This window comes from Antechinus flavipes, chromosome 3 (genome assembly GCF_016432865.1).
Source record: "Antechinus flavipes isolate AdamAnt ecotype Samford, QLD, Australia chromosome 3, AdamAnt_v2, whole genome shotgun sequence".
Lineage (NCBI taxonomy): Eukaryota > Metazoa > Chordata > Mammalia > Dasyuromorphia > Dasyuridae > Antechinus > Antechinus flavipes.
The window spans coordinates 377,821,914-377,846,336 of NC_067400.1; the positions used below are offsets into that span (position 1 = coordinate 377,821,914).

At 34.9% G+C, this 24,423-nt stretch overlaps 1 protein-coding gene across 2 annotated transcripts in view; it reads left to right on the plus strand.

Annotated features, from left to right (window-relative positions):
- Positions 1-3,453: 3,453 nt before the first annotated feature.
- EPC2 (enhancer of polycomb homolog 2) overlaps positions 3,454-24,423 on the plus strand; it is a 158,762-nt gene continuing 137,792 nt past the window's right edge. Inside the window, exon 1 of one of the 2 annotated variants that reach the window (XM_051985839.1) lies at positions 3,454-3,915. In XM_051985839.1, coding sequence (XP_051841799.1) covers positions 3,763-3,915 — 153 coding nt within the window. In that variant the 5' untranslated portion in view covers positions 3,454-3,762. The remainder of the gene's footprint in view (positions 3,916-24,423) is intronic. The other variant, XM_051985840.1, reaches the window with a different exon arrangement.

The following is a 24,423-nucleotide window of genomic DNA, read 5'->3' on the forward strand; positions in this document are numbered from 1 at the left end:
TATTTATTACAAGAATAGTTATGAAATTTAACAAATATATTGGTAAGAAGGATTAACTTCATAAGAAATAGTATTTATGTACAAATGAAAGACTTCTCAGAAAGCAAGTCAAAATCGAATTTGAACAATGAACTGGAAGTTAAAGTCCCCTTTCCCCCCCAAAAAAAAGCCTTATGATAAATATGTATTGTATTGTTTCCTTCAAACTCTTTATTCCTAATTCTGTAATAACTATCCATATAGCAAAAATAAAAGAGAGACGAGCAAGAAACTTAAATAGACGAAGTTTTAAGGATCATTTACAAAGCACTTTGAATGCATTGGCTCCTTTGGGCTTTATAATAACTATATTAAATACATACTAAAAGTCTTATTACTCTATATATGAGGTAACACATTTAAAAGGCTTAAATATCTTACTTGATTATAGTCACAGAGCTAGGAAGTTTTGGGAGCAGGATTCAGAGTTAGGCTTCTCATCTTCAAATCCAACATCTCTTATTCACATCACAAAACTTCTCAGATTTTAAAGAAAAAAAAATCTATTCTTATTTCTATATGCCAGTTTTTAACATGACTTATTGTAATAGTCTGGTTTCCTAATTTCCTCTTGGCCATCAATGTTGTGGTGAGGAACCAGAAATGCTGTGGGTCATTATAGGAACATACATGACAACCAAATTCACTTCAGGTTGGAGACTACTGAGGCATGCTAGCTCAAGCTGGAGTTGGAAGTATCCTGGTTATCTTTTTATACACCTCCCTCTCCAATCACTGAATCCACAATGGAATCAATAATAGATTTAAATCTAGCCTCTAGGCTATAGTTTATGAGTCTTTATTGGGATATTTGGGGGCTTTTAGGTTAGAAACTTTACAACCTGAAATGCTCAACAAAGCATTTTCCTAAACTAGAAGATGAATAATAAAAGAAGGGAAGAGGAAGTATGGGGGAGGGGATGAGAGCTGGGGAAAGGTGTCTAGAGCTGCCAGTAAAGTGTAAGACTACTTGTACTTGAACATTTTTGAGGACCCAGGGAAAAATCCTAGTAACCCACTTACTAAATTTTCTTTCCCAGAGTTACCCTAACTCTTTTAATATTCATTTCTGGCTTGAAACCTCAACTTCTTCCCCCCCCCCCCTTTCTCTATGCCTTCCTTTTTGTACTTCTGGGATTCCTGAAGAGTAATGTTCACAGTCAAACATTCTCTACAGCTTAAGAAAAATTCTATTTTGAAACATTCTCAAAATGTTTAGGATTTTAGATTTGGAAAAGACTTAGTACCTTAGAGATCAGCTAGTCCAATTCTTTCATTTTATGTATAAGGAAATGGAAGTTTAGGGAGTTTGTGACTATGCCAAGGTCAGAGGTAATAGTGAAATTAAGACTGGAATCTGACTCTTCTCTCTCCAGTCACCAAATTCAGTGTTCTCATTACATCATGACTTAATTATAATTCATTCAGGGCATCACAGAAGTCTTAGCACAGTTATAGGCTTTAAATTCCTTTATCTGGCACCAAGACTTTTGGGACACTAGCTATAATGTTTTTTAAGACTCTCACATTCCTTTAAAATATCTTGTTTTCTTTGAGTTTCACAAATACTAAGAAGTTGATATAATGCATATTATTATGACATTTCATAGATGAGGCAACCAGAGGCTCACAGAATTTGTCACTTGCTCATGTCAGTGTCAGAGGCAGGATTTGAATCCATTTCTTTTCTGGCTATTAATTACCTTCAGCATACTACTTTAAATAATGCTCTAAAGTGACTTGATTGTTGACTCTATGTGAATATCCACTTTTTACAGGAAGCCTTTCCTGATTCTCTTATTGCTAGTGTCTCATCTTGTATACAGTGTCTACAATTGTTTGCAGGTCTTCTTCCCTACTATTCTGTGAACTTCTTGAGAACAAGGACTGATTTTCTCTTTATGTAGCATTTAGCATAAGAACTGGCATATGGTGGGTGCTTAATAAATGTTTATGAATTGGAAATATTTATAGACATTTATTTAAAAAAGTCCTCTAGAAATGACTTTAGAGTTTCACTTTTCATTATCTGATCTTGAGCAATCCTAGTACTTTCTTATGCCTCTCTACTTCCTTAATTAACTATCAGGATTTTCACAAAATTCTAAAGAATTTTGTTAGGATTATGTAATTCTTTAAAGATTTAAAGGTGGCTAAAGTGCCAGATATATAGTCATTAAGATAGAGAGCTCAAATCATACTTCTCTAAGTTTTCTTTGAATACCCCAGCCTAAAGTGATCTCTCTTATCAACTAAACAATTATTTTCTGTATAGTTTATATGGTAATAATTTGCTGCATTTTGATATCATTTCTCTTTGCTATTGTATACTTGTGAAATCTTGGATCCTAAACCTGTTTCATTAGCTGAAAAAATGAAAGGATAGGACCACTTGATCTTTAAGGTCCCTTCCAGAGCTGAATCCCAAACACCTTTTGAATTTTTTCTTAAGTTTCTACAATATTAGATAAAGTGGAAGTTTTTGCTTCCCAACTGATATTTGTAACTGTCATGTCTTTAGACAACACTATTCTACCGGCATTCTAGTGAATACACATTTGTTGATTTGATATTTTTGTTTATGTTGAAAAAAATCCTCCAGACTTTTGAAGCCCTTAGGATAGCCCGGGTGACATCTAAAATTCCTTCACATTTTCTAAGATTCTAGGACCTGATGAAAGAAGTGAGCAGTGTACTTGCTCCATCTGACCTGATTTGTAGCTTTGCACTCCCCTTACTTGGATAGCACTATTGCCTTAAGCATTGCCCCAAGGAAGGTAAGTGTCAATGACAGATCACTCCCCTAGGACAGATGTCTTCCAGGAATAATATTTTAGAAAAAAAGGATGCAGGAAAGAGGTCTGGGGTAGCAAAACTGGCCTCCAGACAATGACGACTGAGCTGGAGATGTTTCCAAGCCGTGTCGACCACTCCTACAGTATTTTCACACCTCCTGGGTATGTTGTGAGGTTGAATTAAGAGCGTGCTCGGGGCTGCTTGGAGATAAGCACCATATAAATAACAGGGTATGACGATGAGCGTTTTACTCTCTTACTTTGCCTAAGCACCCATGGACAGAGCTAAGGGTGAGCATGCATTTTCCAGGAGCCCTCCTTTCCCCTTGCTATTCATGGATGGGATGGGTTGAGGAGGCAGGGAACACATATTATGGTGCATGGGAACCCACGCACACCTGGCAGCAGTCAGGTTGGTGACGAGTGGCAGGGTTTTCGCCAGTCCTCTCACTCCAGGAGGCCCCAGGGCCCGTGCACACTCCCGCGGGCCGGGGGCGCGCCGAGGAAAGGGTGGATGGGGAGGGGAGCGGACTGGAGAGGAAGGAGGGAGGAAAGAGGGAGGGGACGACGAAGAGGGAGGGAGAGGACGAGGCGCGTCCCCGCGGCGGGGGCGCGCCCTCGCGCGGGCTGCCGGGATCGCTCGCCGCCGCTGTGGTAATGTCCGCCATGTTGGCCATGGCGCAGGGAGCGGATCGGGCGGGCGAGCGGCGGATCTAGTGTGTGGAAGCGGCCGCGGGCGGCGGTGGGTTGTTCTCGGGCGGGGTGGGCGCCCATGCTGTGGACGGGGGCAGTGAGGAGGAGGAGGAGGAGCGGGCCGGCCGTGCTGCACTGAGGAAGGAGAGGAGGCGGCGGGAGCCCTCCCCCCCCCTCGCCCGCCCCGCCGCCGCCGCCGCCGCCGCCCGGGCTGTTCCTGTGAGGCGGGGAGACAATGAGTAAACTCTCCTTCCGAGCGCGGGCGCTGGACGCCGCCAAACCGCTGCCTATCTACCGCGGCAAGGACATGCCCGACCTCAACGACTGCGTCTCCATCAACAGGGCCGTGCCCCAGATGCCCACCGGGATGGAGAAGGAGGAGGAATCGGTAGGGACTCGAGTGTTTATTATCCCCCCCACCTTTCCCTCCTCCCTCCCCCCCCTCCCCATTGTCAGTCGGGCATCGCCATTCACGGAGCGCTCTACGCACGCTGGAGGGCGCAGCCGCTGCTCCGCCGCATGGGACCGTACGCCGGCGGAGTAGCGTAAACTCTCTCCGGCAGCGCAGAGCCCTCCGCGGCCGCCATGTTGTTGCGTCCCAGTGTTGTGATTAGCTCGCCGCGGCGCTTACGCTGCCGTATGGGGGCCTTGCCGTAAGCGGCGTCTAGGAATGGCGCAGGGGGATGCGCTGGCCGCCTTTGGCGTAGTGCCTCTTACTCGTTTATGCACTGGGGGCCTTTGGGGCCAGAAAGGTTTGTTTTTCGGAGTGGGTTTTTTTTTTTTTTTTCCATTTTTCTTTTCCATTTTCTTTTTGGTGGTTTTTGCAGCGGAGTTTTTTTTTTTTTTTTTTTTAAATTCGGAGAAGTAGAACGATCTTAAAACAAACATCTATTTTATTTTTGCAAAATAAGTCTTTCTCCTGCTCTTCCCCTTCCTCCTACATTCCCCTCCCTTCATCCTCCCATCCCCCATGCAGTTGAAATAAACATTCTGTAGTGCAGCATTGCAGGGGGTGGGGGGAGACGGATCGACGACGACAACGACGACGATGATGGCACAGAGACCACTATATTGCAGGCTGCAGTATTGCAGAAAGCTGGCCGACATGCAAACGTAAACCCACTTTTTTATAGTGTTGCTTTCATAGTAGCTTAAGGTCTACAAGGTGATTGTCTTGTAGCCGAGACAGTCTTTTTCATTGTGACCCATTATGGTACTTGTCATGGAGGGTCGCTGCTCTTTTCATTTTGAGGTTTGACATTTTAGTGGCAGGATCCATTTCGTCTGGAATGTTAAGTTGTGAATTGTTGCACTGCTTATTGAGATGGAATGCTTTTCTTGTTATGGGGATGACTTTTGCAACCTTGTTGAATTTCGGCTGGATTGGTGCTGGGTCTTTATGACCCCTCGAATGGTTTTACTTGCATGCGGAGTTCATAGTAACTGCACCCTCAAGAATTTCTTCAATGAACCTACTTCCCCGCCTCATTGTCAACCCCCGGTGTGTGTGGATTGGTTCTCCTGCTTCTGTGGCTGTCAAAAGAAGGCTTGCATCTCTGTGATTGGTTTTCTCCTTTGACTATTAATATTGCAGGAAGCACTTTTATGTCTTTGATTGGCTGCTCATGCTTCTGACCTCATTGTATTGCCCTGTTATTACAACTTTCCAGCTGTGATTTAATCACATCTCCCTTTAGAATTTGAGTTACTGATTTACCCTTTCACTTGAGAACATGGTGGTAATTTTACTTCTGAATACAGCCTTCTTTCTTTGTGTGATCTTGGAGAATATGGTCTCCAAGACTTCTGAAGAACAAATTGTCCAGATTTAAAAAAAAAAAAAAGACTAGAATAAAAAGTAACATTTATGAAATCAAGTCTAAGATCGAATAGAAGGAATTATTTAAATGTTTTCACCCATTGCACAGGGAATAGCATTTAAAATAACAAAGTTCTATTCTGGATAAATTACTTTTTTTTAAAATTTTTTATTAGGGATAGTTTTTTGATCTGTCATAATACAGGTGGAGGGAATTTGCAGGTGAGAAAACGATTTCTTAATTAAAGTTGACATTTTTCTCTGCACTGTCAGAGTTTCTTAGAACACTGAGAAGTTAAATCACTACCAATATGCACCAGAAGCAGAACAAGATTCCATGTTTTGCTGACGTCTTGCTTCACTTTCTATGTATTACATCCTGATTTCTTATATTTTATTTAACTTTTGATTTTAAGAATGCTTAGTAAGTTTGATCTAAGAAGACTAAATTTCAGTAAATATCACACATTTTTAGGCATTCAAAAGGACAGTCATGAAATGAATCCATCTACTCGCAAATATAATTAGTGTAGTTAAAAAAACTTTTGGACTAAAATTCAAGACACTCGGAGTGACACTGATTATAGCTCTCTGATTCTGGATTAATTGCTTAGTTTTTTCAGAGTTTCCCTTTTCCTCATTAATAAAAGAGAGACTTCTAGATATTAAAATCAGTTATTCATTTGGATCCTGTTTCTGTCATTCACAGATTAGTTTATGGTATTTCAAAGATTATTTAAGACAACATGAAAAAAAGGATTTTCTACAACTTATGTGAGAAATGGTTAGGCTTGCTAAAGATCTCATGATACCATTTCACTTTGGAATAGTTCTAATTGTTTAAAAGATTTTCATTAAATCAAGCCAAAATTTGTCCCTTTACAACTTATATTCATTTCTGTTCTCTGAGAGGAATAATATTTCTTCTTGTCTACAGAACAATCTTGTATTTGAAAACATCTGTCCTGTGTCCTTTAAAGTATTTTCTTCTGCAGGCTAAATTTTATAGTTCCTTCAATTGATTTTTATGTGGCATGTTGTTGAGACCCTTTCCCAACTTTGTTGCCCTTCTCTTGATACTCTCTAGATTAGCATCCTTCCTAAAATCTTGCATTAACAATTATTTATTTTCTCTTTTCCTCTTCCTCCTCTCTGTCTTCCTCTCTCCTTTCCTGTCCTTTACCCTTTTTCTCTCCTCCCATTCAAGTAAATTTCTGCCAGTGCACATGGTCACCTCCTTTGGTTGTATGTTCTTAGAGAGTAGTCTGAAGGAGTCAGCGGTTAAGTGACCCATCCAGGATTACAACCAATATTATGTCTGTTTTAATGAAGCCTCATAGCATAGCTTTTTGGGATATCATATTTAAAAAATCATTTTCAGCTTTAAAAGTCTGTAACAGTGAATATTTTTGGTTAAATATTTTTTTATTTCTCATACATCAAAGTCTTCTAACTTTCTTCCTAAAATGTGACACCCCCAAAAGCAATCACTTTTAGGACTAGTTAACACTAGGATAGGGACTGGACCTATCATTTCATGGATACTGGATGAAGAAACATCTTCTACTAATGCAATAGACACTATTTCTGTATTTGTAATCTTAGTTACTTGGAACACTTAGAGTTTATAAGTGACTTGCCCATTGTTACAAAGTATGTGTCAGTTCCAAGGCTAGCTTTCAGTCTACTAGGTTATGCATGCAATCTCTCACCGTTAATTATATACAGTGACAAATAAGTTACTGATTCTTGACTTACTACTTCAGTCAGTCAATCAGTCAGTCACTCAAGTCAGTCAGTATTTATTAATAACCTTTTTGTGCCAGGCACTGTGCTATACTGGAGATATAAAGAAAGAAAAAACAGTTCCCTATTCTTAGAAAATTCAGTCTAATGGGGGAAGATAATATACAAAAAACCATGTAGGAACCAAGTGATATCTATGTTATATATACATGTCCTATAATTGGAGACATTTAACAGAAAGAAGGCACAAAAATTAAGGGAGTTCTAGAAAGGCTTCTTGAAGAAGGTGGGATTTTAGCCGGGACTTGGAGAGAGTGAGGAGGGAAATCACAAAACAGCTGAGGAAGGTTTTCCTCCTCTGGTTTCCAAGTATAGGGTACAGATACTGAAAATGCCCACATATAGTGTGTTATTGGAGAAATTTCAAAGAGTCCATTGTTACTAGGTCACAAAATACATGGTAGGGTGTAAGATATAAGAATAGTGTAATGGTAGTGGTGGTGGTGGGCATGGGGGCAGATTATGAAGGATTTTTTATGTTAAACCGAGGATTTGACAGCTGAGTAGATATACTATAGTTGGGAGAGACTTGTAATAGGGAGGCCAACAGTAGATTATTGCAATAGATGGGTGTGAACTAAGGTGATGGTGATGGTGACAGTAGAGGAAAGAAGGGGAGAAATGTTTCAGAGGTAAAATTAATATCTAAGTCTTGACAGCAGATTATATAAGGGGTAAGAGGGAGAAAAAGGTAAGAGTCAAGGATGACACCTAGGTTGTGAGCTTGGGTGACTCGTAGATGGAGGTATACTCAATAATTGAAGAGAGGACCATTTTTGGAGAGGTGGAAGGTAGTTCTGTTTTGGACATGTTGAGTTTGAGATATCTGGGAGACATCCAGTTCAAATTGTCTAGTAGGCAGTTTGAGATTTAAGACTGGAGTTCATCAGAGAGGTTAGGGCTGGTTTAGAAGATTGGAGATTAGCATAGCATTAGCATAGAAGATGGTAATTAAATCTGTGGGAGTTGATAATATCACCAAGTGAAATGATGTAGAAGGAGACTAGAGGACTCAGAGCTCTGGGGGACACCCATCTTTAATTTTCTGGATGTTTCCTGGATAAAGAAACAACAAAGGAGACAGAGAAAAGAATGTCAAAAATAAGTTGATTGACAGTCTTAAAGGCAGAGAGGTCAAGAATGATAAGAATTGAGAAAATATCATTGGATTTGGCATTTAAGAGATCATTAGTAACTTTGTAGAAAACAGTTTTGGTTGAATGAAGAGGTCAGAAGTCAGAAGTCAAAGAGAGTTGAGAATGAGAGGAGAGGAAGTGGAACCACCTAATGTAAATGATTTTCTCCTGGAGTTTAGTTACAAAGAGGAAGAGAGATACACGATTGTAGATAGAAGCTAGTAGCTAGTAGCTAGTAGATAAATTAAGGGAGGATTTTGTTTGTTTGTTTTTTTAGGATGGGAGAGATATGGACAAGGAAAGCACCTAGTGATAGAAATTGAAAATTTGTGAGAAAGTAGGGATGATAGAGAGAGCAATCTGCTGGAGAAGAAGAGATAGAAAAAAATAGGATAGGATTTTTTTTTTAAAAGCAATTAAGTTCATATATAAATATTGATTTCTATCTTCAAGGACTTACTGTGTCTCTTAATGACAATATTGGAATTTTTCTTTTTAGCCTTTTCAGAATAGCAGAGGTGCTGTGATTGCCTAACAGCTAGTTTGTGGTTGTCTTTGGCATGTAAGCTATGGCCATATGTGCATATTCTTACTATCCCTGAATGTGTTGTCATTGCCTCCACTGTCCCTAAAAATCTGATTTTTGGCTGCTTGACAGTTTGTATGAGTCAGTAATTGAAATTGGTTATAAGTTTCTTACTCTGTATTCTGAAAGACCAGCACACCAGTCTATACTTTAAAGAATTTTGCATCCTATAATGGACTATTTATTCTGTTCCTAAAGAATTTGCTAGTCTTAGAATTTTAGTGCTGTGAGAAGCTTTAGAATGCATCTATTTTTGACTTGCCTCATTTTGCAGATTAGGAAACTGAGGTCCCAGAGAAGCTGAGTGACTTTCCCAAAGTCCTATCACTATCACATGAGAGAGTGGAGTTTAGAATAGGTTTGATATCTTTCTAGTCTGATGTTTTTTTAATCTCTCAGGTTGTTGTGGGGATAAAATGAGATCATTTATGTCAAACACTTTCCAAAGTTCTGTAAAAAGGTAAGATGATTATTGGTATTAGATTTGATACTTTCTGTTTTACATATTTGAAATCTGTAGCAGAACAAGGTATTAAGTGGTTTTCTTAGAATTATTCATGTGTATAAAGAAGAAAACCCATACAGGAATACTAACTAGAAAATTTAATACTTTATTTTAGCAAGAAAAATTATTTTAAATATCATGCCCTGCTTTTATAAGTCATTGTTACTCTCCTTTCTGTGAAAATGATGTACATTTTTCCTGTGTTAGAATTACACATTTGTTGTATTGCATAAAACTTACTTCAAAACTTTAAGGGATCCATGCTGTTATTCACCTTGCATACTTTGTCCTGTCATTTCAGAACCATCCCATCTATGCCTTCTGATCCTTCTGATCTGATGGCGTACCATCCTTACTCATGTCTTTTCATATCTTCCACAGAGGGTTTACACTGGATGTTTGTTTAAGTCTTCTTACATTTTATAGATAATAATCATATACCAGTACTAATAGAGTTCTGTGACTTTCTCTCTTGTCCCTCACTTTTTCCACATGATCATTTTGCAGATTCATATATTAATAAATGAACTGTGGGATCCTAAGCTTATAAATATACCTCCTGGAGTAGAATTATAAGCATAATCTTTATAAATGTGCTTTTTTTTGCTTTATACATATTGGTGTGTTATATTCTTAATTTCATATATATACCTCATGAATAAGAATAAATGTTGTTTATGCCCACTTTCATAACTGTTTCAAATGAATAAGAATTTAGTAATATTTGTCTTTTAAAAAATAATGGCTTTTATTTTCAAAATACATGCAAAGATAGTTTTTTTTTTTAATTTTTTAATGAGATGGAAGTTTCTGCAAAGTTTTTAACATCCACCTTTGCAAAACCTTGTGTTCCAAATTTTTCTCCTTCCCTCTTCCCCTTTCTCCCTCCCTTAAAGATCAAGTAATCCAATATAGGTTATACATGCACAATTTTTCTAAACATATCTCCACATATATCATGCTGTACAAGAAAAATTAGATGAAAAGGAAAAAATGAGAAAGAAAAAAAAACAAGCAAATAACAATAAGAAAAGTGAAAATACTAAATTGTGATCCACATTCAGTTTCCATAATCCTTTCTCTGGGTGCAGATGGCTCTTTCCATCACATCCATCTATTGGAATTGACTCAAATCACCTCATTGTTGAAAAGAGTCAAGTTTATCACAGATGATCATCACACAATAATCTTCTTGTTGGTATATACAATGTTTTCTTAATTCTTCTCACTTTACTTAGCATCAATTTATGTAAATCTTTCAAGGCTTTTCTGCAATCAGCTTGTTCATCATTGTACAGAACAATAGTATTCCATTACATTCATGTACCATAACTTATTCAGCCATTCCCCAACTAATAGGCATCCATTCAGGTTCTAGTTCCTTCTCACAACAAAAAGAGTCACTACAAACATTTTTGTCCATGTGGGTTCTTTTCTCTTTTTTATGATCCCTTTCGGATGAAGATACTGCTGGATCAAAGAGTCTGATCAGTTTGATAGTCCTTGGGTATAATTCCAAAGTGCTCTCCAGAATGGTTGGATTAGTTCACAACTCCACCAACAATGTCCCAATGTCCCAATTTCCCCAATTTCCTCCAACATTTATCATTATCTTTTCTTGTTATCTTAGCCAATCTGAGAAATATGAAGTGGTGCCTCAGATGTCTTAATTTTATTTCTCTAATCAATAGTGATTTAGAGCATTTTTTATATGACTAGAAATAGCCTTGATTTCTTCATCTGAAAATTATTCATTTCCTTTGATTTATTAATTGGGGAATAGCTTGTAGTGTTATAAATGTGATATATATTTTAGAAATAAGGCCTTTAATCAAAAACATTGGGTTTAACTCTCCCCTCCCCGTCTCCCCCCCCTTCCCCCAGTTTTCTGATTCCCTTCTAATCTTGCCTGCATTTTGTTTGTTCAAAACCTTTTTAAATTTAATGTAATCAAAATTATTCATTTTGCATTTCACAGTATTCTCTAGTTCTTCTCTGTCTGTAAATTCCTTCCTTCTCCACAGATATGAAAAACAGACTATCCCTTGTTCTCTTAATTTGCTTATAGCATCACCCTTTATGTCTAAATCATGAACCCATTTCAATCTTATCTTGGGATAGGGTGTTAGGTTTTGGTTAGTGCCTAGTTTTTGCCATATTATTTTCCAGTTTTCCCAGCAATTTTTGTCAATCAGTGAACTCTTATCCCAGAACATAGAGTCCTTGGGTTTATCAAATACCAGATCACTATAGTCATTGACTATTGTGTCTTGTGAACCACTTCTTTATAATAATAGTTTTAGGTTTAATACAGCTAGGCTACCCTCCTTTGCATTTTTTTTTTTTTATTAATTCCCTTGAAATCTTGATCTTTTTTTCTCCCAGATGAATTTTGTTATTATTTTTTTCTAGTTCTATAAAGTAATTTCTTGGTAGTTTGATTGATATGGCTGTGAATACATAGAGTAATTTATGTAGAATTGTCATTTTTATTATATTAACTTCGCCTGCCCATGAGCACTTGATATACTTCTATTTGGTTAGGTCTAGTTTTATTTGTGTGTAAAGTGTTTTGTAATTGTGCTGATATAGTTTTTAGCTTTGTCTTGGCAGACAGACTCAAAAATTTTATGTTACCTACAGTTATTTTAAATGGAATTTCTCTTTCTATCTCTTGTTACTGGACTTTATTAGTAACATAGAATGTTAATTATGTGGGTTTATTTTATATCCTGCAACTTTGCTAAAGTTAATTGTTTCTAGTAATTTTTTAGTGGATTATCTGGGTTTCTTTTAAGTATACCTTTATGTCATCTGCAAAGAGTGATAATTTTGTTTTCTCATTACCTACTCTAATTCCTTCAGTTTCTTTTTCTTCTCTTATTGCTAAAGCTAAATGGATCTTGCACAGTAAAGGTTATTTTATATAAAATTGAAGAGAATATAGATTCTACATAGCCATTGTAGATATTTTCAAAAAAAAAAGTTTTTTTTCTTTTTAACCTATACAAATAAATTTCACTAGAGTACTTTAAATAAGCTAAGACAATTTGATTTGTCGATAAGTTTTAGTATGAAGATTTGAGTCTCCTGAATATTGTGGTTCTTTTTCTTTAAGATTCAAAAAATGCATTATACCATTTTATTGCATGTTTTTTTCTTACTTTGATGTGCAGTAGTCTGATATTCATAGTGCTTCCTGAGCACTACAAGGTTCCCAAATTGTCTTTTGAAAAAGGTAGATATTAAATTGTTTTCCAATTTTTAGTTTTTTATTTTTTAGTATTTTATTGCATTTTAATTTTTCCCCTTCCAATTTATTTTCCCCACTTAATAGTATTTTGTTTTTCCCAATTACATGTAAAGATAATTATCAACATTCATTTGTAAAATTTTGAGGGTTTTTTTTTTTTCTCCCTTCTCTTTTCCCTTCCCAAGATGGCAAGCAATCTGATAGAGGTTTGATTTTTTTAATTCTTTAGAAAAATTTTAATCTGTGTGGGCCAACTTTGCATTAATCTTAATAGTCAGTTACCTTGAACTGACTCTGAATCTGTGACATTTTGTTTAATGCTATTTTCTTAGCAACACAACACCAGTAGTGAAAAGTAATTGATCCTTATTAATATAGTTTCTCTCCAGCACTGGCAACATCGTGATTATATGAATAACTGTTAGCTAGTATGTCTCAGAGTTCATATGGAAATATTCAAGAAGTGTGAGGAAAAGACTCTTTTATTACTTGGAATAATTTGTTGTTGTTCATTTGTTTCAGTTATGTCTGACTCTTTGTAACCAACTCCATTTGGGGTTTTCTTAGAAAAGATACTGGAGTAGTTTGCTATTTCTTTCTCCACTCATTTTACAGATGAGGACTTGTTCAGCATCATACAACTAGTAAGTATCTGAGGTTAGATGTGAAATTAGGTTTTCCTGTGCTCTATCTGCTGTGTTACCTAGTTACCTACACGCTTAGAATAATATTTGTTTTTATTTACTAACATAGAGAGGCAGTATCTTCATGGAACATTAGTTCCAAAACATGGTCCCTGTGTTTTGAGTTAAAGGTCTCACATATAAAATTTAAATTTAAAAATTTATACAATTATATTTTTAAGCACATATTCAAATTTAGGACTTTGAGATTATAGAGTGTTTTGAATATCTTTTATAGTTATTGTGGGGTTTAATATACCATAACTTTACATAATAGAGATATTCCTGAAAAATTGTTAATGGTTATTTAAAAACTGATTAATGTTGTAAGTTCATTTGACTACATAATCATAATTTATTCATTATTCTGTATTCCAGATTGATTTTAGTGGCTTTTATAAATAATATTAAATTTAAAATGTGGCTTCTGTGACTTAACTGTTCTCAGGGAGCTTACCGTCTAATTAGTGAGATAAGAAATGTGTCAGATAAAATATAAAGTAATAGTGTACAGGAAAGCAACTCAGATGGTTGAAAAAATTGTGGTTCTGTAGTCTGGCAGGGGACAAGGGAGAATATGTGATAACCTGTCATTAAGAATATATTTGAAATGCTGTCATGCAGAAGAAGAGTTATAACCCTCCCCCACCCCTCCTCTAGAGAACAAAACTAGGAGAGATGGATGGAACTTGCAGACTTGCAGAGACTTGATGTCAGAAAAAAACTTTGCTTACAATTTAGAGCAAGCCAAAAGGAATAGGCAGTTTTTGAGAGGTAGTAGGTTTCTCTTTCTTGAAGATATTTAAACATAGGCTGAATTGATGATTCTAGTCAGGTATTCACACATCCTTGTATAGGTTGGACTATCAGTTTACTGAGGTCTCTTTTAACTCTTAACATTCTGTGAATCTGAATAATACAAATAAATACTGAAATTGTTCTGAGGAAATCGAAATTACTATGAATTGGGATAGTCAGGGAAGTGGATCTTGAACTGGGGTTAGTAGTGCTATATTATGGAAGGAGAAATTTGTAGATTTGCATGGATGGAAAGGGTATTTTGTTTTGAAAATAGTGAGACATACTGTTAGAAAAATGTCTTGTATGTAAAAGGCATGCATATATTTATTGAATAATTGAGTGCTAAGTAGTTTATGGAAAGGTATTGAATCTCAAGGAACCTTTAACCTTTCAAATATAGAAGAATAATTTTATTGATGAGAGAAGAGACTTAATGAAAAAAATTGTTGCATTTTGTAAAATATTCCCTTTCTGGAACATAATTATTCCACCACCATTTAATTATTATTTAGATAAAAATTTGATAAAGGATACAAATCTAGATGTTTGTTTTTAAGTTTTTCTAAAAGTAGAATGTATCTTTTTACATTTTATTATGCATTTATTATCATACATTTAGTATAATGTTTTAGTTTAATGTTATTAAGCTTCATTATTAAATGTTAAATAATAGTATTATCAAATTTAACATTATTAAATATTTTATTTACATAGTAACGTATAGTACAAAACTAAGTAAACATAACCTAGCCTTAGATATATGTATGTATATATATATGACTTTTTAAAATGTATTGTTGTGATTAGTAAAATACATTCATCTACAATTATTGAATTAACAGAAATATTTTATTATATTTTCTCAAAGGCCATAACAGTATATATAACACTATAACTAAACAAGATCCACTTAATTTTTGAAGGGGTCCTTACACTAGGAAATATTGGAAAACATTTATCTAGACCAGCACATTTATTTTGCAAGTGAAGAGCTGAAGTGCTGAAAAAATAGCCAAGTCTACCAATGGAAAATAAACAGAAGAAAATAAATATGTCATTTTCTATAAACTCAAAGACTTTTGCTACTGCTATGTAATCTGGCAGGAATTAGATGTAGACTGACATTTCACACTATACCAAGATAAGCTTAAAATGGTTACATGATTTAAACATAAAGTATGGCATTTTAAACAAAATAGAAGTGTAAGAAAGGAATTACCCTGTAGGTCTATCGATGAGGAACACTTACTAAGCTTAACAAGGGATAGAAAGGATCACAAAAGGATAAAATGGATAATTTTTGATTATATGGAATTTAAAAGTTTTTACATAAAATCAATGTAGCTAAAACTAGGGAAATATAACTAAAGGAAATACTTATTAATCGACTTGTAAGTATCTACGACACGAACTCAGGTCTTCTATTAGGCTGTTGCTCTTTCTATTTCACTACTCTGCACTATAAATTTACACTACTTAATATAGTATTTAATCATGTACCATTTTGTGTTTCTTGTCTTTTGATATGTTGATATGTTGACATATGTTGATATGTCTTGTTTTTTCAATTAATTTTTTTGAAGGCAGGGTTTATGCCTCATTCTGCATTTTGTACTTGTACTTAGCACAATGGTTTGTGAATACTGCAGGCTCAAAACATACATATTTAAGTGGATCTCTAACTTTAAAAAGCTGTTATTTTTGTCTCCAGTTTTTATGGTTCGTTTATTGTTTATATCCAGAATGAACAAGGTGCAGTTAAATTCATTCAGTTTAACCTTTCTGAGACCTAAAGGCCCTCGTGTATCATTGTCTTTTTTTTTTTTTTAGGTTTTTATTTACAAGTTATATGTATGGGTAATTTTATAGCATTGACAATTGCCAAACCTTTTGTTCCAATTTTTTCCCTCCTTCTCCCCACCCCCTCCCCTAGATGGCAGGATGACCAGTAGATGTTAATTATATTAAAGTATAAATTAGATACACAATAAGTATACATGACTAAACCATTATTTTGCTGTACAAAAAGAATTGAACTCTGAAATATTGTACAGTTAGCCTGTGAAGGAAATCCTAAATGCAGGCAGGCAAAAATATAGGTATTGGGAATTCGATGTAATGGTTCTTAGTCATCTCCCAGAGTTCTTTCATTGGGCGTAGCTGGTTCAGTTCATTACTGCTCCATTGGAACTGATTTAGTTCATCTCATTGTTGAGGATGGCCAGGTCCATCAGAATTGATCATCACATAGTATTGTTGTTGAAGTATATAATGATCTCCTGGCCCTGCTCGTTTCACTCAGCATCAATTCGTGTAAGTCTCTCCAGGCCTTTCTGAAATCATCCTGTTGGTCATTTCTTACCGAACAATAATATTCTATGATATTCATATACCACAATTTATTCAGCCATTCTCCAGTTGATGAGCATCTACTCAGTTTCCAGTCTCTGGCTACTACAAAGAGGGCTGCCACAAACATTTTGTGCACATACAGATCCCTTTCCCTTCGTTATGATCTCTTTGGGATATAAGCCCAGTAGTAACACTGCTGGATCAAAGGGTATGCACAGTTTGATAACTTTTTGAGCATAGTTCCAAATTATCATTGTCATTTAAAATTTATTTTGCTTTAGCTAAATAATAAATTTCATTTAGATTTGGTTTTAGAAATTTGAAAACTTCACATTTTTTTAATGCTGTGTAGAAGGCTGGAGAAAAATTTGGGCTCTAGAACAGATTTTTTTTTTTTTATAATTGCTTTTTATTTTTGAAAATACATGTAAAGATAGTTTTCAACATTCCCCTTGTGTTCCATATTTTTCTCCCTTCTTATCTCCTTTCCCCTCCCCAGATAGCAAGTAATCCAATATAGGTTAAACATGTGCAGTTCTTCTAAACATATTTCCACATTTATCATCCTGCACAAGAAAAATCAGGTCAAAAAGGAAAAAAATGAGAGAGAAAAAACAAGCAAATAAAAACAAAAAAGGTGAAAATACTATGTTGTGATCCACATTCAGTTCCCAAAGTCCTCTCTCTGCAAATGTGATATAGAGAGTATCACAAGTCTGTTGGAATTGGCCTGAATTGTCTCATTTTTGAAAAGAGCCAAGTCCCTAATAATCTTGTTCTTTTGGTTCTACTTACTTCACCTAGTATCAGTTCATGTAAGTCTTTTCAGGCTTTTCTGAAATCATCCTGTTTATTGTTTCTTATAGAACAATAACATTCCATTACCTTCATATGCTGTAACTTGTTCATCCATTTTCCCACTTGATGGGCTTCCATTCACTTTCTGGTTCCTTGTCACCTCAAAAAGGACTGCTACAAATATTTTTACATATGGGGATCCTTTTCCCATTTTTATGATCTCTTTGTGATAGAGATACTGTGGAATCAGAGTATGCACATTTGATAGCCCTTTGGACATAGTATAGAACAGATTCTTTTAAAAAAAATTATATTTTTAAAAATGTTGATAATAGCTTTTTATTTTCCAAATACATGCAAAGATAGTTTTCAACATTAACCCTTGTAAAAACCTTATGTTCAAAATTTTTCTCTTTCTCTTTACTCCACCACCTTCCTCTAGATAGCAGGTAATCCAATATAGGTTAACCTTGTAATTCTAGAATAGATTCTTAATGTGTGTGTATGTGTGTGATGTGCATGTGCATGTATGTTTGTGTGAATGTGTGAGTGAGGTGGATCTCTTTGGATGTCTGGTGAAGCTTTCTTTCTTGGAATGAAGCTGCTTTTTTCACATAGTTTTTAAATGCATAAAATAAAATACACAGGATTACAAAAGAAACCAGTTATCTTGAAATAGATATCAAAATATTAAAAAAGTAACTTTGCAGATCCAAGGTTGAGAGCCCTTGCTCTAGAAGGACTATATTTATCTATAGTCAAAATTTTGAAAAATGATGTAGAGAGAATACTGGTCTCTTGAGTCAGAAGACCTGAGTTCCTCTTCCTTTTTTTCACAAAAAAAGGGAGATAGGCAGATTAACTTCTTAAAATTGTAGGCTAGAGCTTCTTTGAATTTTTCCTCTTGTGACTCTTTTTTGCCTCCCAAATTTTTATGCAACCCTAAGCATATAGGAATATAAACTATCAAAGATGAAAGTAAATTTGTATGCTAATGAGATGGATGTGCTTGTTTATTTTTACATAAAGAATTAAATCTTGGTAGAATATTTGATATCTTTTATAATGTTGCCAGATTTTTTGCAAATTCCACATTCAGTTATGTTATCCCATATAGGATTATGACCCACAGTTTAAGAAGCTTTGCCCTAAGCTACTAAGAGACCGCGTAAGTTTCAGAGAAGGTGCTGATCTGTGGTAGAGTAAAATAGATTTTCACTATTAAGAGATCCATTTCTTGTCTCTTTTCCTATGTCTTGGGTAGTGTAATAGATGCTGGGGATACAAAGAAAACTCAAATTCCTTCTTTTTGAAGGAACTTATGGCCTATTAGGAGAATACAGTATAATGCAAATAAATACAAGTAAATACAAAATGTATACAAAGTAGTTTCAGGAAAGAGAGACTATGTTATATTGGGCTGGTAAGGAGGAATCAGGAAAGAATCTTGTTTAGGTTATGGTATGTAATCTGTGTTTTGAAGAGGGTAAAGATTTTACTTCTTGGAAGTGAAGAAATGTATTCTAGACTTGTGCAGAAATATTTAGGAGTACATTGACAAGTGTGAAAAGCAGTCAGGTACAAGGCCATGTTGACTGGAATTAGCTGTTTATCCTTATTTTTTAGAGGACTGATGACCTCTCAGGGTCTTGATTTGTGCAATAATTGGATTGAAGTGAGGCAGAGTTGCACACACTTTTCAGCTTCACTCTCTTTCCCTAAATCATTGAAATCCAGTGGCAAGCTTAATAGTCAGGATAAGTGAAGCATCTTCAGAGTCTCTGACCAAGTTCTAAGAGCTCCATAGTGCATTCTTTAATTGCCTTCATGGCTATTGGAACAATGGTCTCATCCATTTATTCAGCTGGGGGAAGTTTTGACATACTTGAATAAAAAACTCTTAACTCTCTGAGGGTTTGAAGTCCATTGGTTATCCTCATCCTGGTTTAACCTATATGCTGAGAGGGTTTACTAGGGTAAAGCCAGAGGTGAGAGAGTTGAGGGTCAATTTGAAGCCAAAAGTAAGAATGAGCAGCTCTGAAAAGAGCTCAGCAAACCCTCATGACAGAGTTCCTAGTTCTTGATCATTGCTATTTATCCCATACACACTTAAATTATAGTGTTATGAAAGGGAAGGAATGGACTAAAACTGGAAAGGTAGTTGAAAACCACTTTGTGGAGCACTTGAAATACCAAATGAAGAAGTTAGGGAGTTTTATTTTTTTGTAAGTTGGTGACATAGTCATATTTGTGTTTTAGATTATCAATTGGCAACTGTGTGGAAGATTGATTGGAGAGGAGAGAGACCAGAGACAGTGAGACCTCATGACTGGATAATACAAAAAGTATTTTAAGTAGAACCTTGGCTACCTTTCAGTCTATTCATCTTCTACTCTTAACCTTTTTTATTTTAAGCAATTTAAACATTTTATGGCAATCTCTTATTTTTAAATAACCCTTATTTCTAAATAATTTTTTCTTTTCCCTATCTGGAGAGTGAGCCCTTGGAACAAATAATTTTAAAAAATTACTTCATTAAAACTTAAGTACTATTTCAATCAAAATTGACAGTATAATCAAAGTTTCATGTCCATATTCCACTTTTGGAAAGAATGGAGTAAAGTTTTAGCTTTTTCTTTTGTGCCTTTGTGGGACAGAAGAGCTAACAATGATTACAAAGAACATCACAAACAAAACTGTACTTCTGTGGTGCCTGTGTATCTTTTGTTTTATTTCTTTGTAAAGAGTGTCCAGCAGTTTTTGCTTTCGTTATGGTTGTTGTTTTACTAGCGTTTTCAGTTATCTTTGCACGTGTGGCAGTCAGGAATGACAATAAATTGAAAACAACACATAAATCTCAGACCGTAAGAAAGGAAACTATCGAATCTTAGGTAATCTACAAATAGGAAAATTGGTTCTTGAAAAATTTAGTAGCTTGTATTGGATTTGTTGATTATTCATAACTTAAGTTTTGGACTAATTAGGTTCTCTCTAGCAGTGCTTTACCACCTTCTCTACAAGAACTTAGTTCTTAAAGATGACCATTTTGTGCAATTACTCTTTCCTCTATGAGAGAGGAATGTTGTATTGGATTTTAGTGGTTATTAATTTAGTAATGGGGAAGATGCTGTGAGGGATAGAAGTCATAGCAGTTTCTCCCAATGGATTGCATTGTGAATTGCCTTGAAAGACTGAAATCAATCTTGATCTATATTGATTCAAATTTTTTAAAAATAGATTTTATTGACAATTTCCTTCCAACTTCCCTTTCCCGAGAGCTATTTCACATAACAAATAATATTTTTTAAGGAAAAAAATCAACAGAACTTAACAATATATTAAGAGTCTAAAAATACATGCAGGATACCTTAATTCTGCAAAAGTGGACATGTCTTTTCTTCTCTTTTTTGAGTCCATGCTTGTTGTTTGTAATTTTGCAACATTCACTTTTTTAAAATAGCATTTTATTTTTCTCCCCAATTACATGTAAAAACAATTTCAAACTTCTTTTTTAAATTTTGAATTCCAAATTCTTTCCCTATCTCTCTTCACTACCCCCTCTCTGAGATGGTAAGCAGTTTAATATAGGTTATACATGTGCAGTCATGTAAAATATATTTCCATATTAGTCATGTTGTGAAAGAAAACAGATCAAATACATACGTATGTATATGATATATGTATATATGTGTATACAGATATATAGATATAAAGTGAAAAATAGTATGCTTTGTTCTACATTCAGACTCCATCTGTTTTCTGAGCTGAATAGCATTTTTCATCACAAATATTTTGGAATTGTCTTCAATCATTGTATTGCTGAAATAACCAAGTCATTCATAGTTGATCATCCTTAACAATATTTTTGTTATTGTGTACAACATTTTCCTGGTTCTGCTCCTGTCACTCTGCGTTGATTTGTTTAAGTCTATCCAGGTTTTTCTGATATCATCCTGCTCATCATTTCTTATTGCACAATAGAATTTTATTATAATTATATACCACAAGTTGCTTAATCATTCTGCAATTGATAGGCATTCTTTCAATTTCCAATTCTTTGTTGCCACATAAAAGCTGTTATAAATAATAGATCTTTTTCCTTTGGGATCCAGACCTAGTAGTAGTATATAGCCTCAGAGATGGTATCTACAAATTTATAGTGCTTTGAATACAGTTTGAAATTGCTTCTCAGAATGGTTGGATCAGTTCACAAAAATGCAAATGCATTAGTGTCCCAATTTTCCCATATCCTTTCAATGTTTATCATTTTTCTTTTCCATCATGTAAGACAGTCTGATATTATGAGATAGTACCTCAGAGTTGTTTTAGTTTTGATTTCTCTAATCAGTAATTATTTAGGGTATTTTTTCATATGACAATAGATAACTTCAATTCCTTCATCTGAAAACTGTTCATATTCTTTGACCATTTTTATCAATTGGAGAATGGCTTGTGTTTTTACAAATTTGACTCATTTCTCTATATGTTTGAGAAAGGAGGCCTTTATCAAAAACCTTTTCTCTCTCAGTTTTTTGCTTTTCTTCTAATATTTATTGCATTGGTTTGCTTTGTGCTAAATCTTTTCATTTTAATATAATAAAAATCACCCATTTTATGTCATAATGTTCTCTGTCTCCTGTTTGGTCATAAATTTTTCCTTTCTGCACAGAGCTAATAAGTAAACTATTCCATGCTTTCTTAATTTACTTACTAATTATAGTTAAATCCTTTGTGTCTAACTCATGTATCCATTTTGATCTTATTTTGGTATACAATATTAGTATAAAGTATCTGTACTTTAGTTTTGTAAAACTACTTTCCCATTTTCTGAGCAGTTTTTGTCAAGTAGTGAGTTTTTGTCCCGAAGGGTTGGATCTTTGGGTTTATCAAGCACTAGATTATTCTAGTTATTTCCCTTTTCTGTTCAGTTATATTTGACCCTTTGTGACTCCACTTGGAAATTTCTTGGCAAAGATGCAGGAGTGATTTGCCATTTCCTTCTCCAGCTCATTTTATACATAAAGAATTAAGACAGAGTTAAGTGATTGACGTAAGGTCACAAAACTAGTAAGGGTCTAAGGCCATATTTGAATTCAGAAAGGATAGATGAGCTTTCCTTATTCAAAGTTCAATGCTTCATATCCTTCACCATTTGGCTGCCCCTAGAAAATGATTGTTTACTACTGTGTATTATATATGCATCCTAATCTATTGATGCACCACTCTGTTCCTTTTTTTTTACTTTTTATTTTCAAAATATAGGCATAGTTTTCTACATTTACCTTTGTAAAACCTTATGTTCAATTTTTTTTCTCCCTCCCTCCCTCACTTCCACCTTTAGATAGCAAGTAATCCAATATATATTAAACATGTACAGTTCTTTACATATTTCCACAATTATGCTACACAAGAAAAATCAGATCAAAAAGGGGAAAAAAATGAGAAAAAAATCAAGTTAAACAACAACAAAAAAGATGAAAATATTATGTTGTGATCCACATTCATTCCCCACGATCTTCTTTCTGAAGGCAAATGGCTCTCTACATCACAAGTCTACTGGAATTGGCCTGAATCACCTTAGTGTTGAAAACCCCATCACAGTTGATAATTACACAATCTTATGTTCAATGTTCTCTTGGGTCTGCTCCACTCAACATCAGTTCATGTAAGTCTTTTCAGGCTTTTCTGAAATCAGTCTGCTCATCATTTCTTATAGAACAGTAATATTCCATTATATTCATGTAGTCATTTACTTAGTCATTCTTCTTTATTTTATTATTATTATTATTATTATTATTTATTACAGCTTTTTGTTTACAAAACATATGCATGGGTAATTTTTCAACATTGACCCTTGCAAAACCTTCTGTTCCAACTTTCCCCTCCTTCCCCCCACTCCCTCCTCTAGATGGCAAGTAGTCCAATACATGTTAAATATGTTAAAGTATATGTTAAATACAATATACATATTTATATATGTATATACATATATATGTATACATAAATATACATATGTGTATATAAATACATGTATACATATTTATAGTTATTTTATTGGATCTAGAAAGAAGATAAAAAACCTGAGAAAGAAAAAAAAAACACAAGCAAACAATAACAGAAAGAGTAGAAATGCTATGTTGTGGTCCACACTCATTTCCCATTGTTCTCTCTCTGGATGTAGCTAATTCTCTTCATTACTGAACAATTACCCAGTCATTCTTTAACTGATAAGCATCTGCTTAATTTCTAATTCTTTGCCACTACAAAAAGGGCTGCTACAAACATTTTTTGCACATATGGGTCCCTTTCCCTTCTTATGATCTATTTGATATATAAGCCCAATAGAAACACTGTGAGCTCAAAAGGTATATATACATAGTTTGATAGCCCTTTGGGGATAGTTCCATATTGCTCTCCAGAATAGTTGGATCGGTTCAAAACTCCACTAACAATGTATCAGTATCCCAGTTTTCCCACATCCCCTCCAACATTTATCATTATCTTTTCCTGTCATCTTAGCCAATCTGAGAGGTGTAACACCACTCTGTTTCTTAGCCAGTACAGGATTGAACACTCTGATAAATCTGGTATAGTTGGAACACCTTTCTTCACTTTTTTTCTTTCATTAAGGCCTTTGATATTTTTGACCTCTTATTCTTCAAAATGAATTTTGTCACAATTTTTTTTCTAGCTCTATAAACTTAATTTTTGGTAGTATGATTAGTATATATTGGCACTGGAGATCAGCATTAACTTTTTTGCATTTTTTTAAGGTTTTATATATATACATTTCATTTTTTACATATTTCCACATGAGTCATGTTGGGAGATAAAAATCAGAACAAAAGGGAAAAACCATGAGAAAAAAAAAAAACAAGAAAAAAAAGGTGAAACTAGTTTGCTTCAATCTGTATTCAATCTGTAGTTCTCTCTCTGTGAAGATGGAATTTCCCATCCAAGTTTACTGGAATTGCCTTGGATCACTGAATTGCTGAGAAGAGTTTGGCCTGTTATAGTTGGTCATCACACAATCTTATTATTGCTGTGTACAATCTTTTCCTGGTTTTGCTTACTCTACTCAGCATTCGTTCATGCAATTCTTTCCAGGTTTTTTGAAATCAGCCTGTTCATCATTTCTTATAAAACAATGATATCCC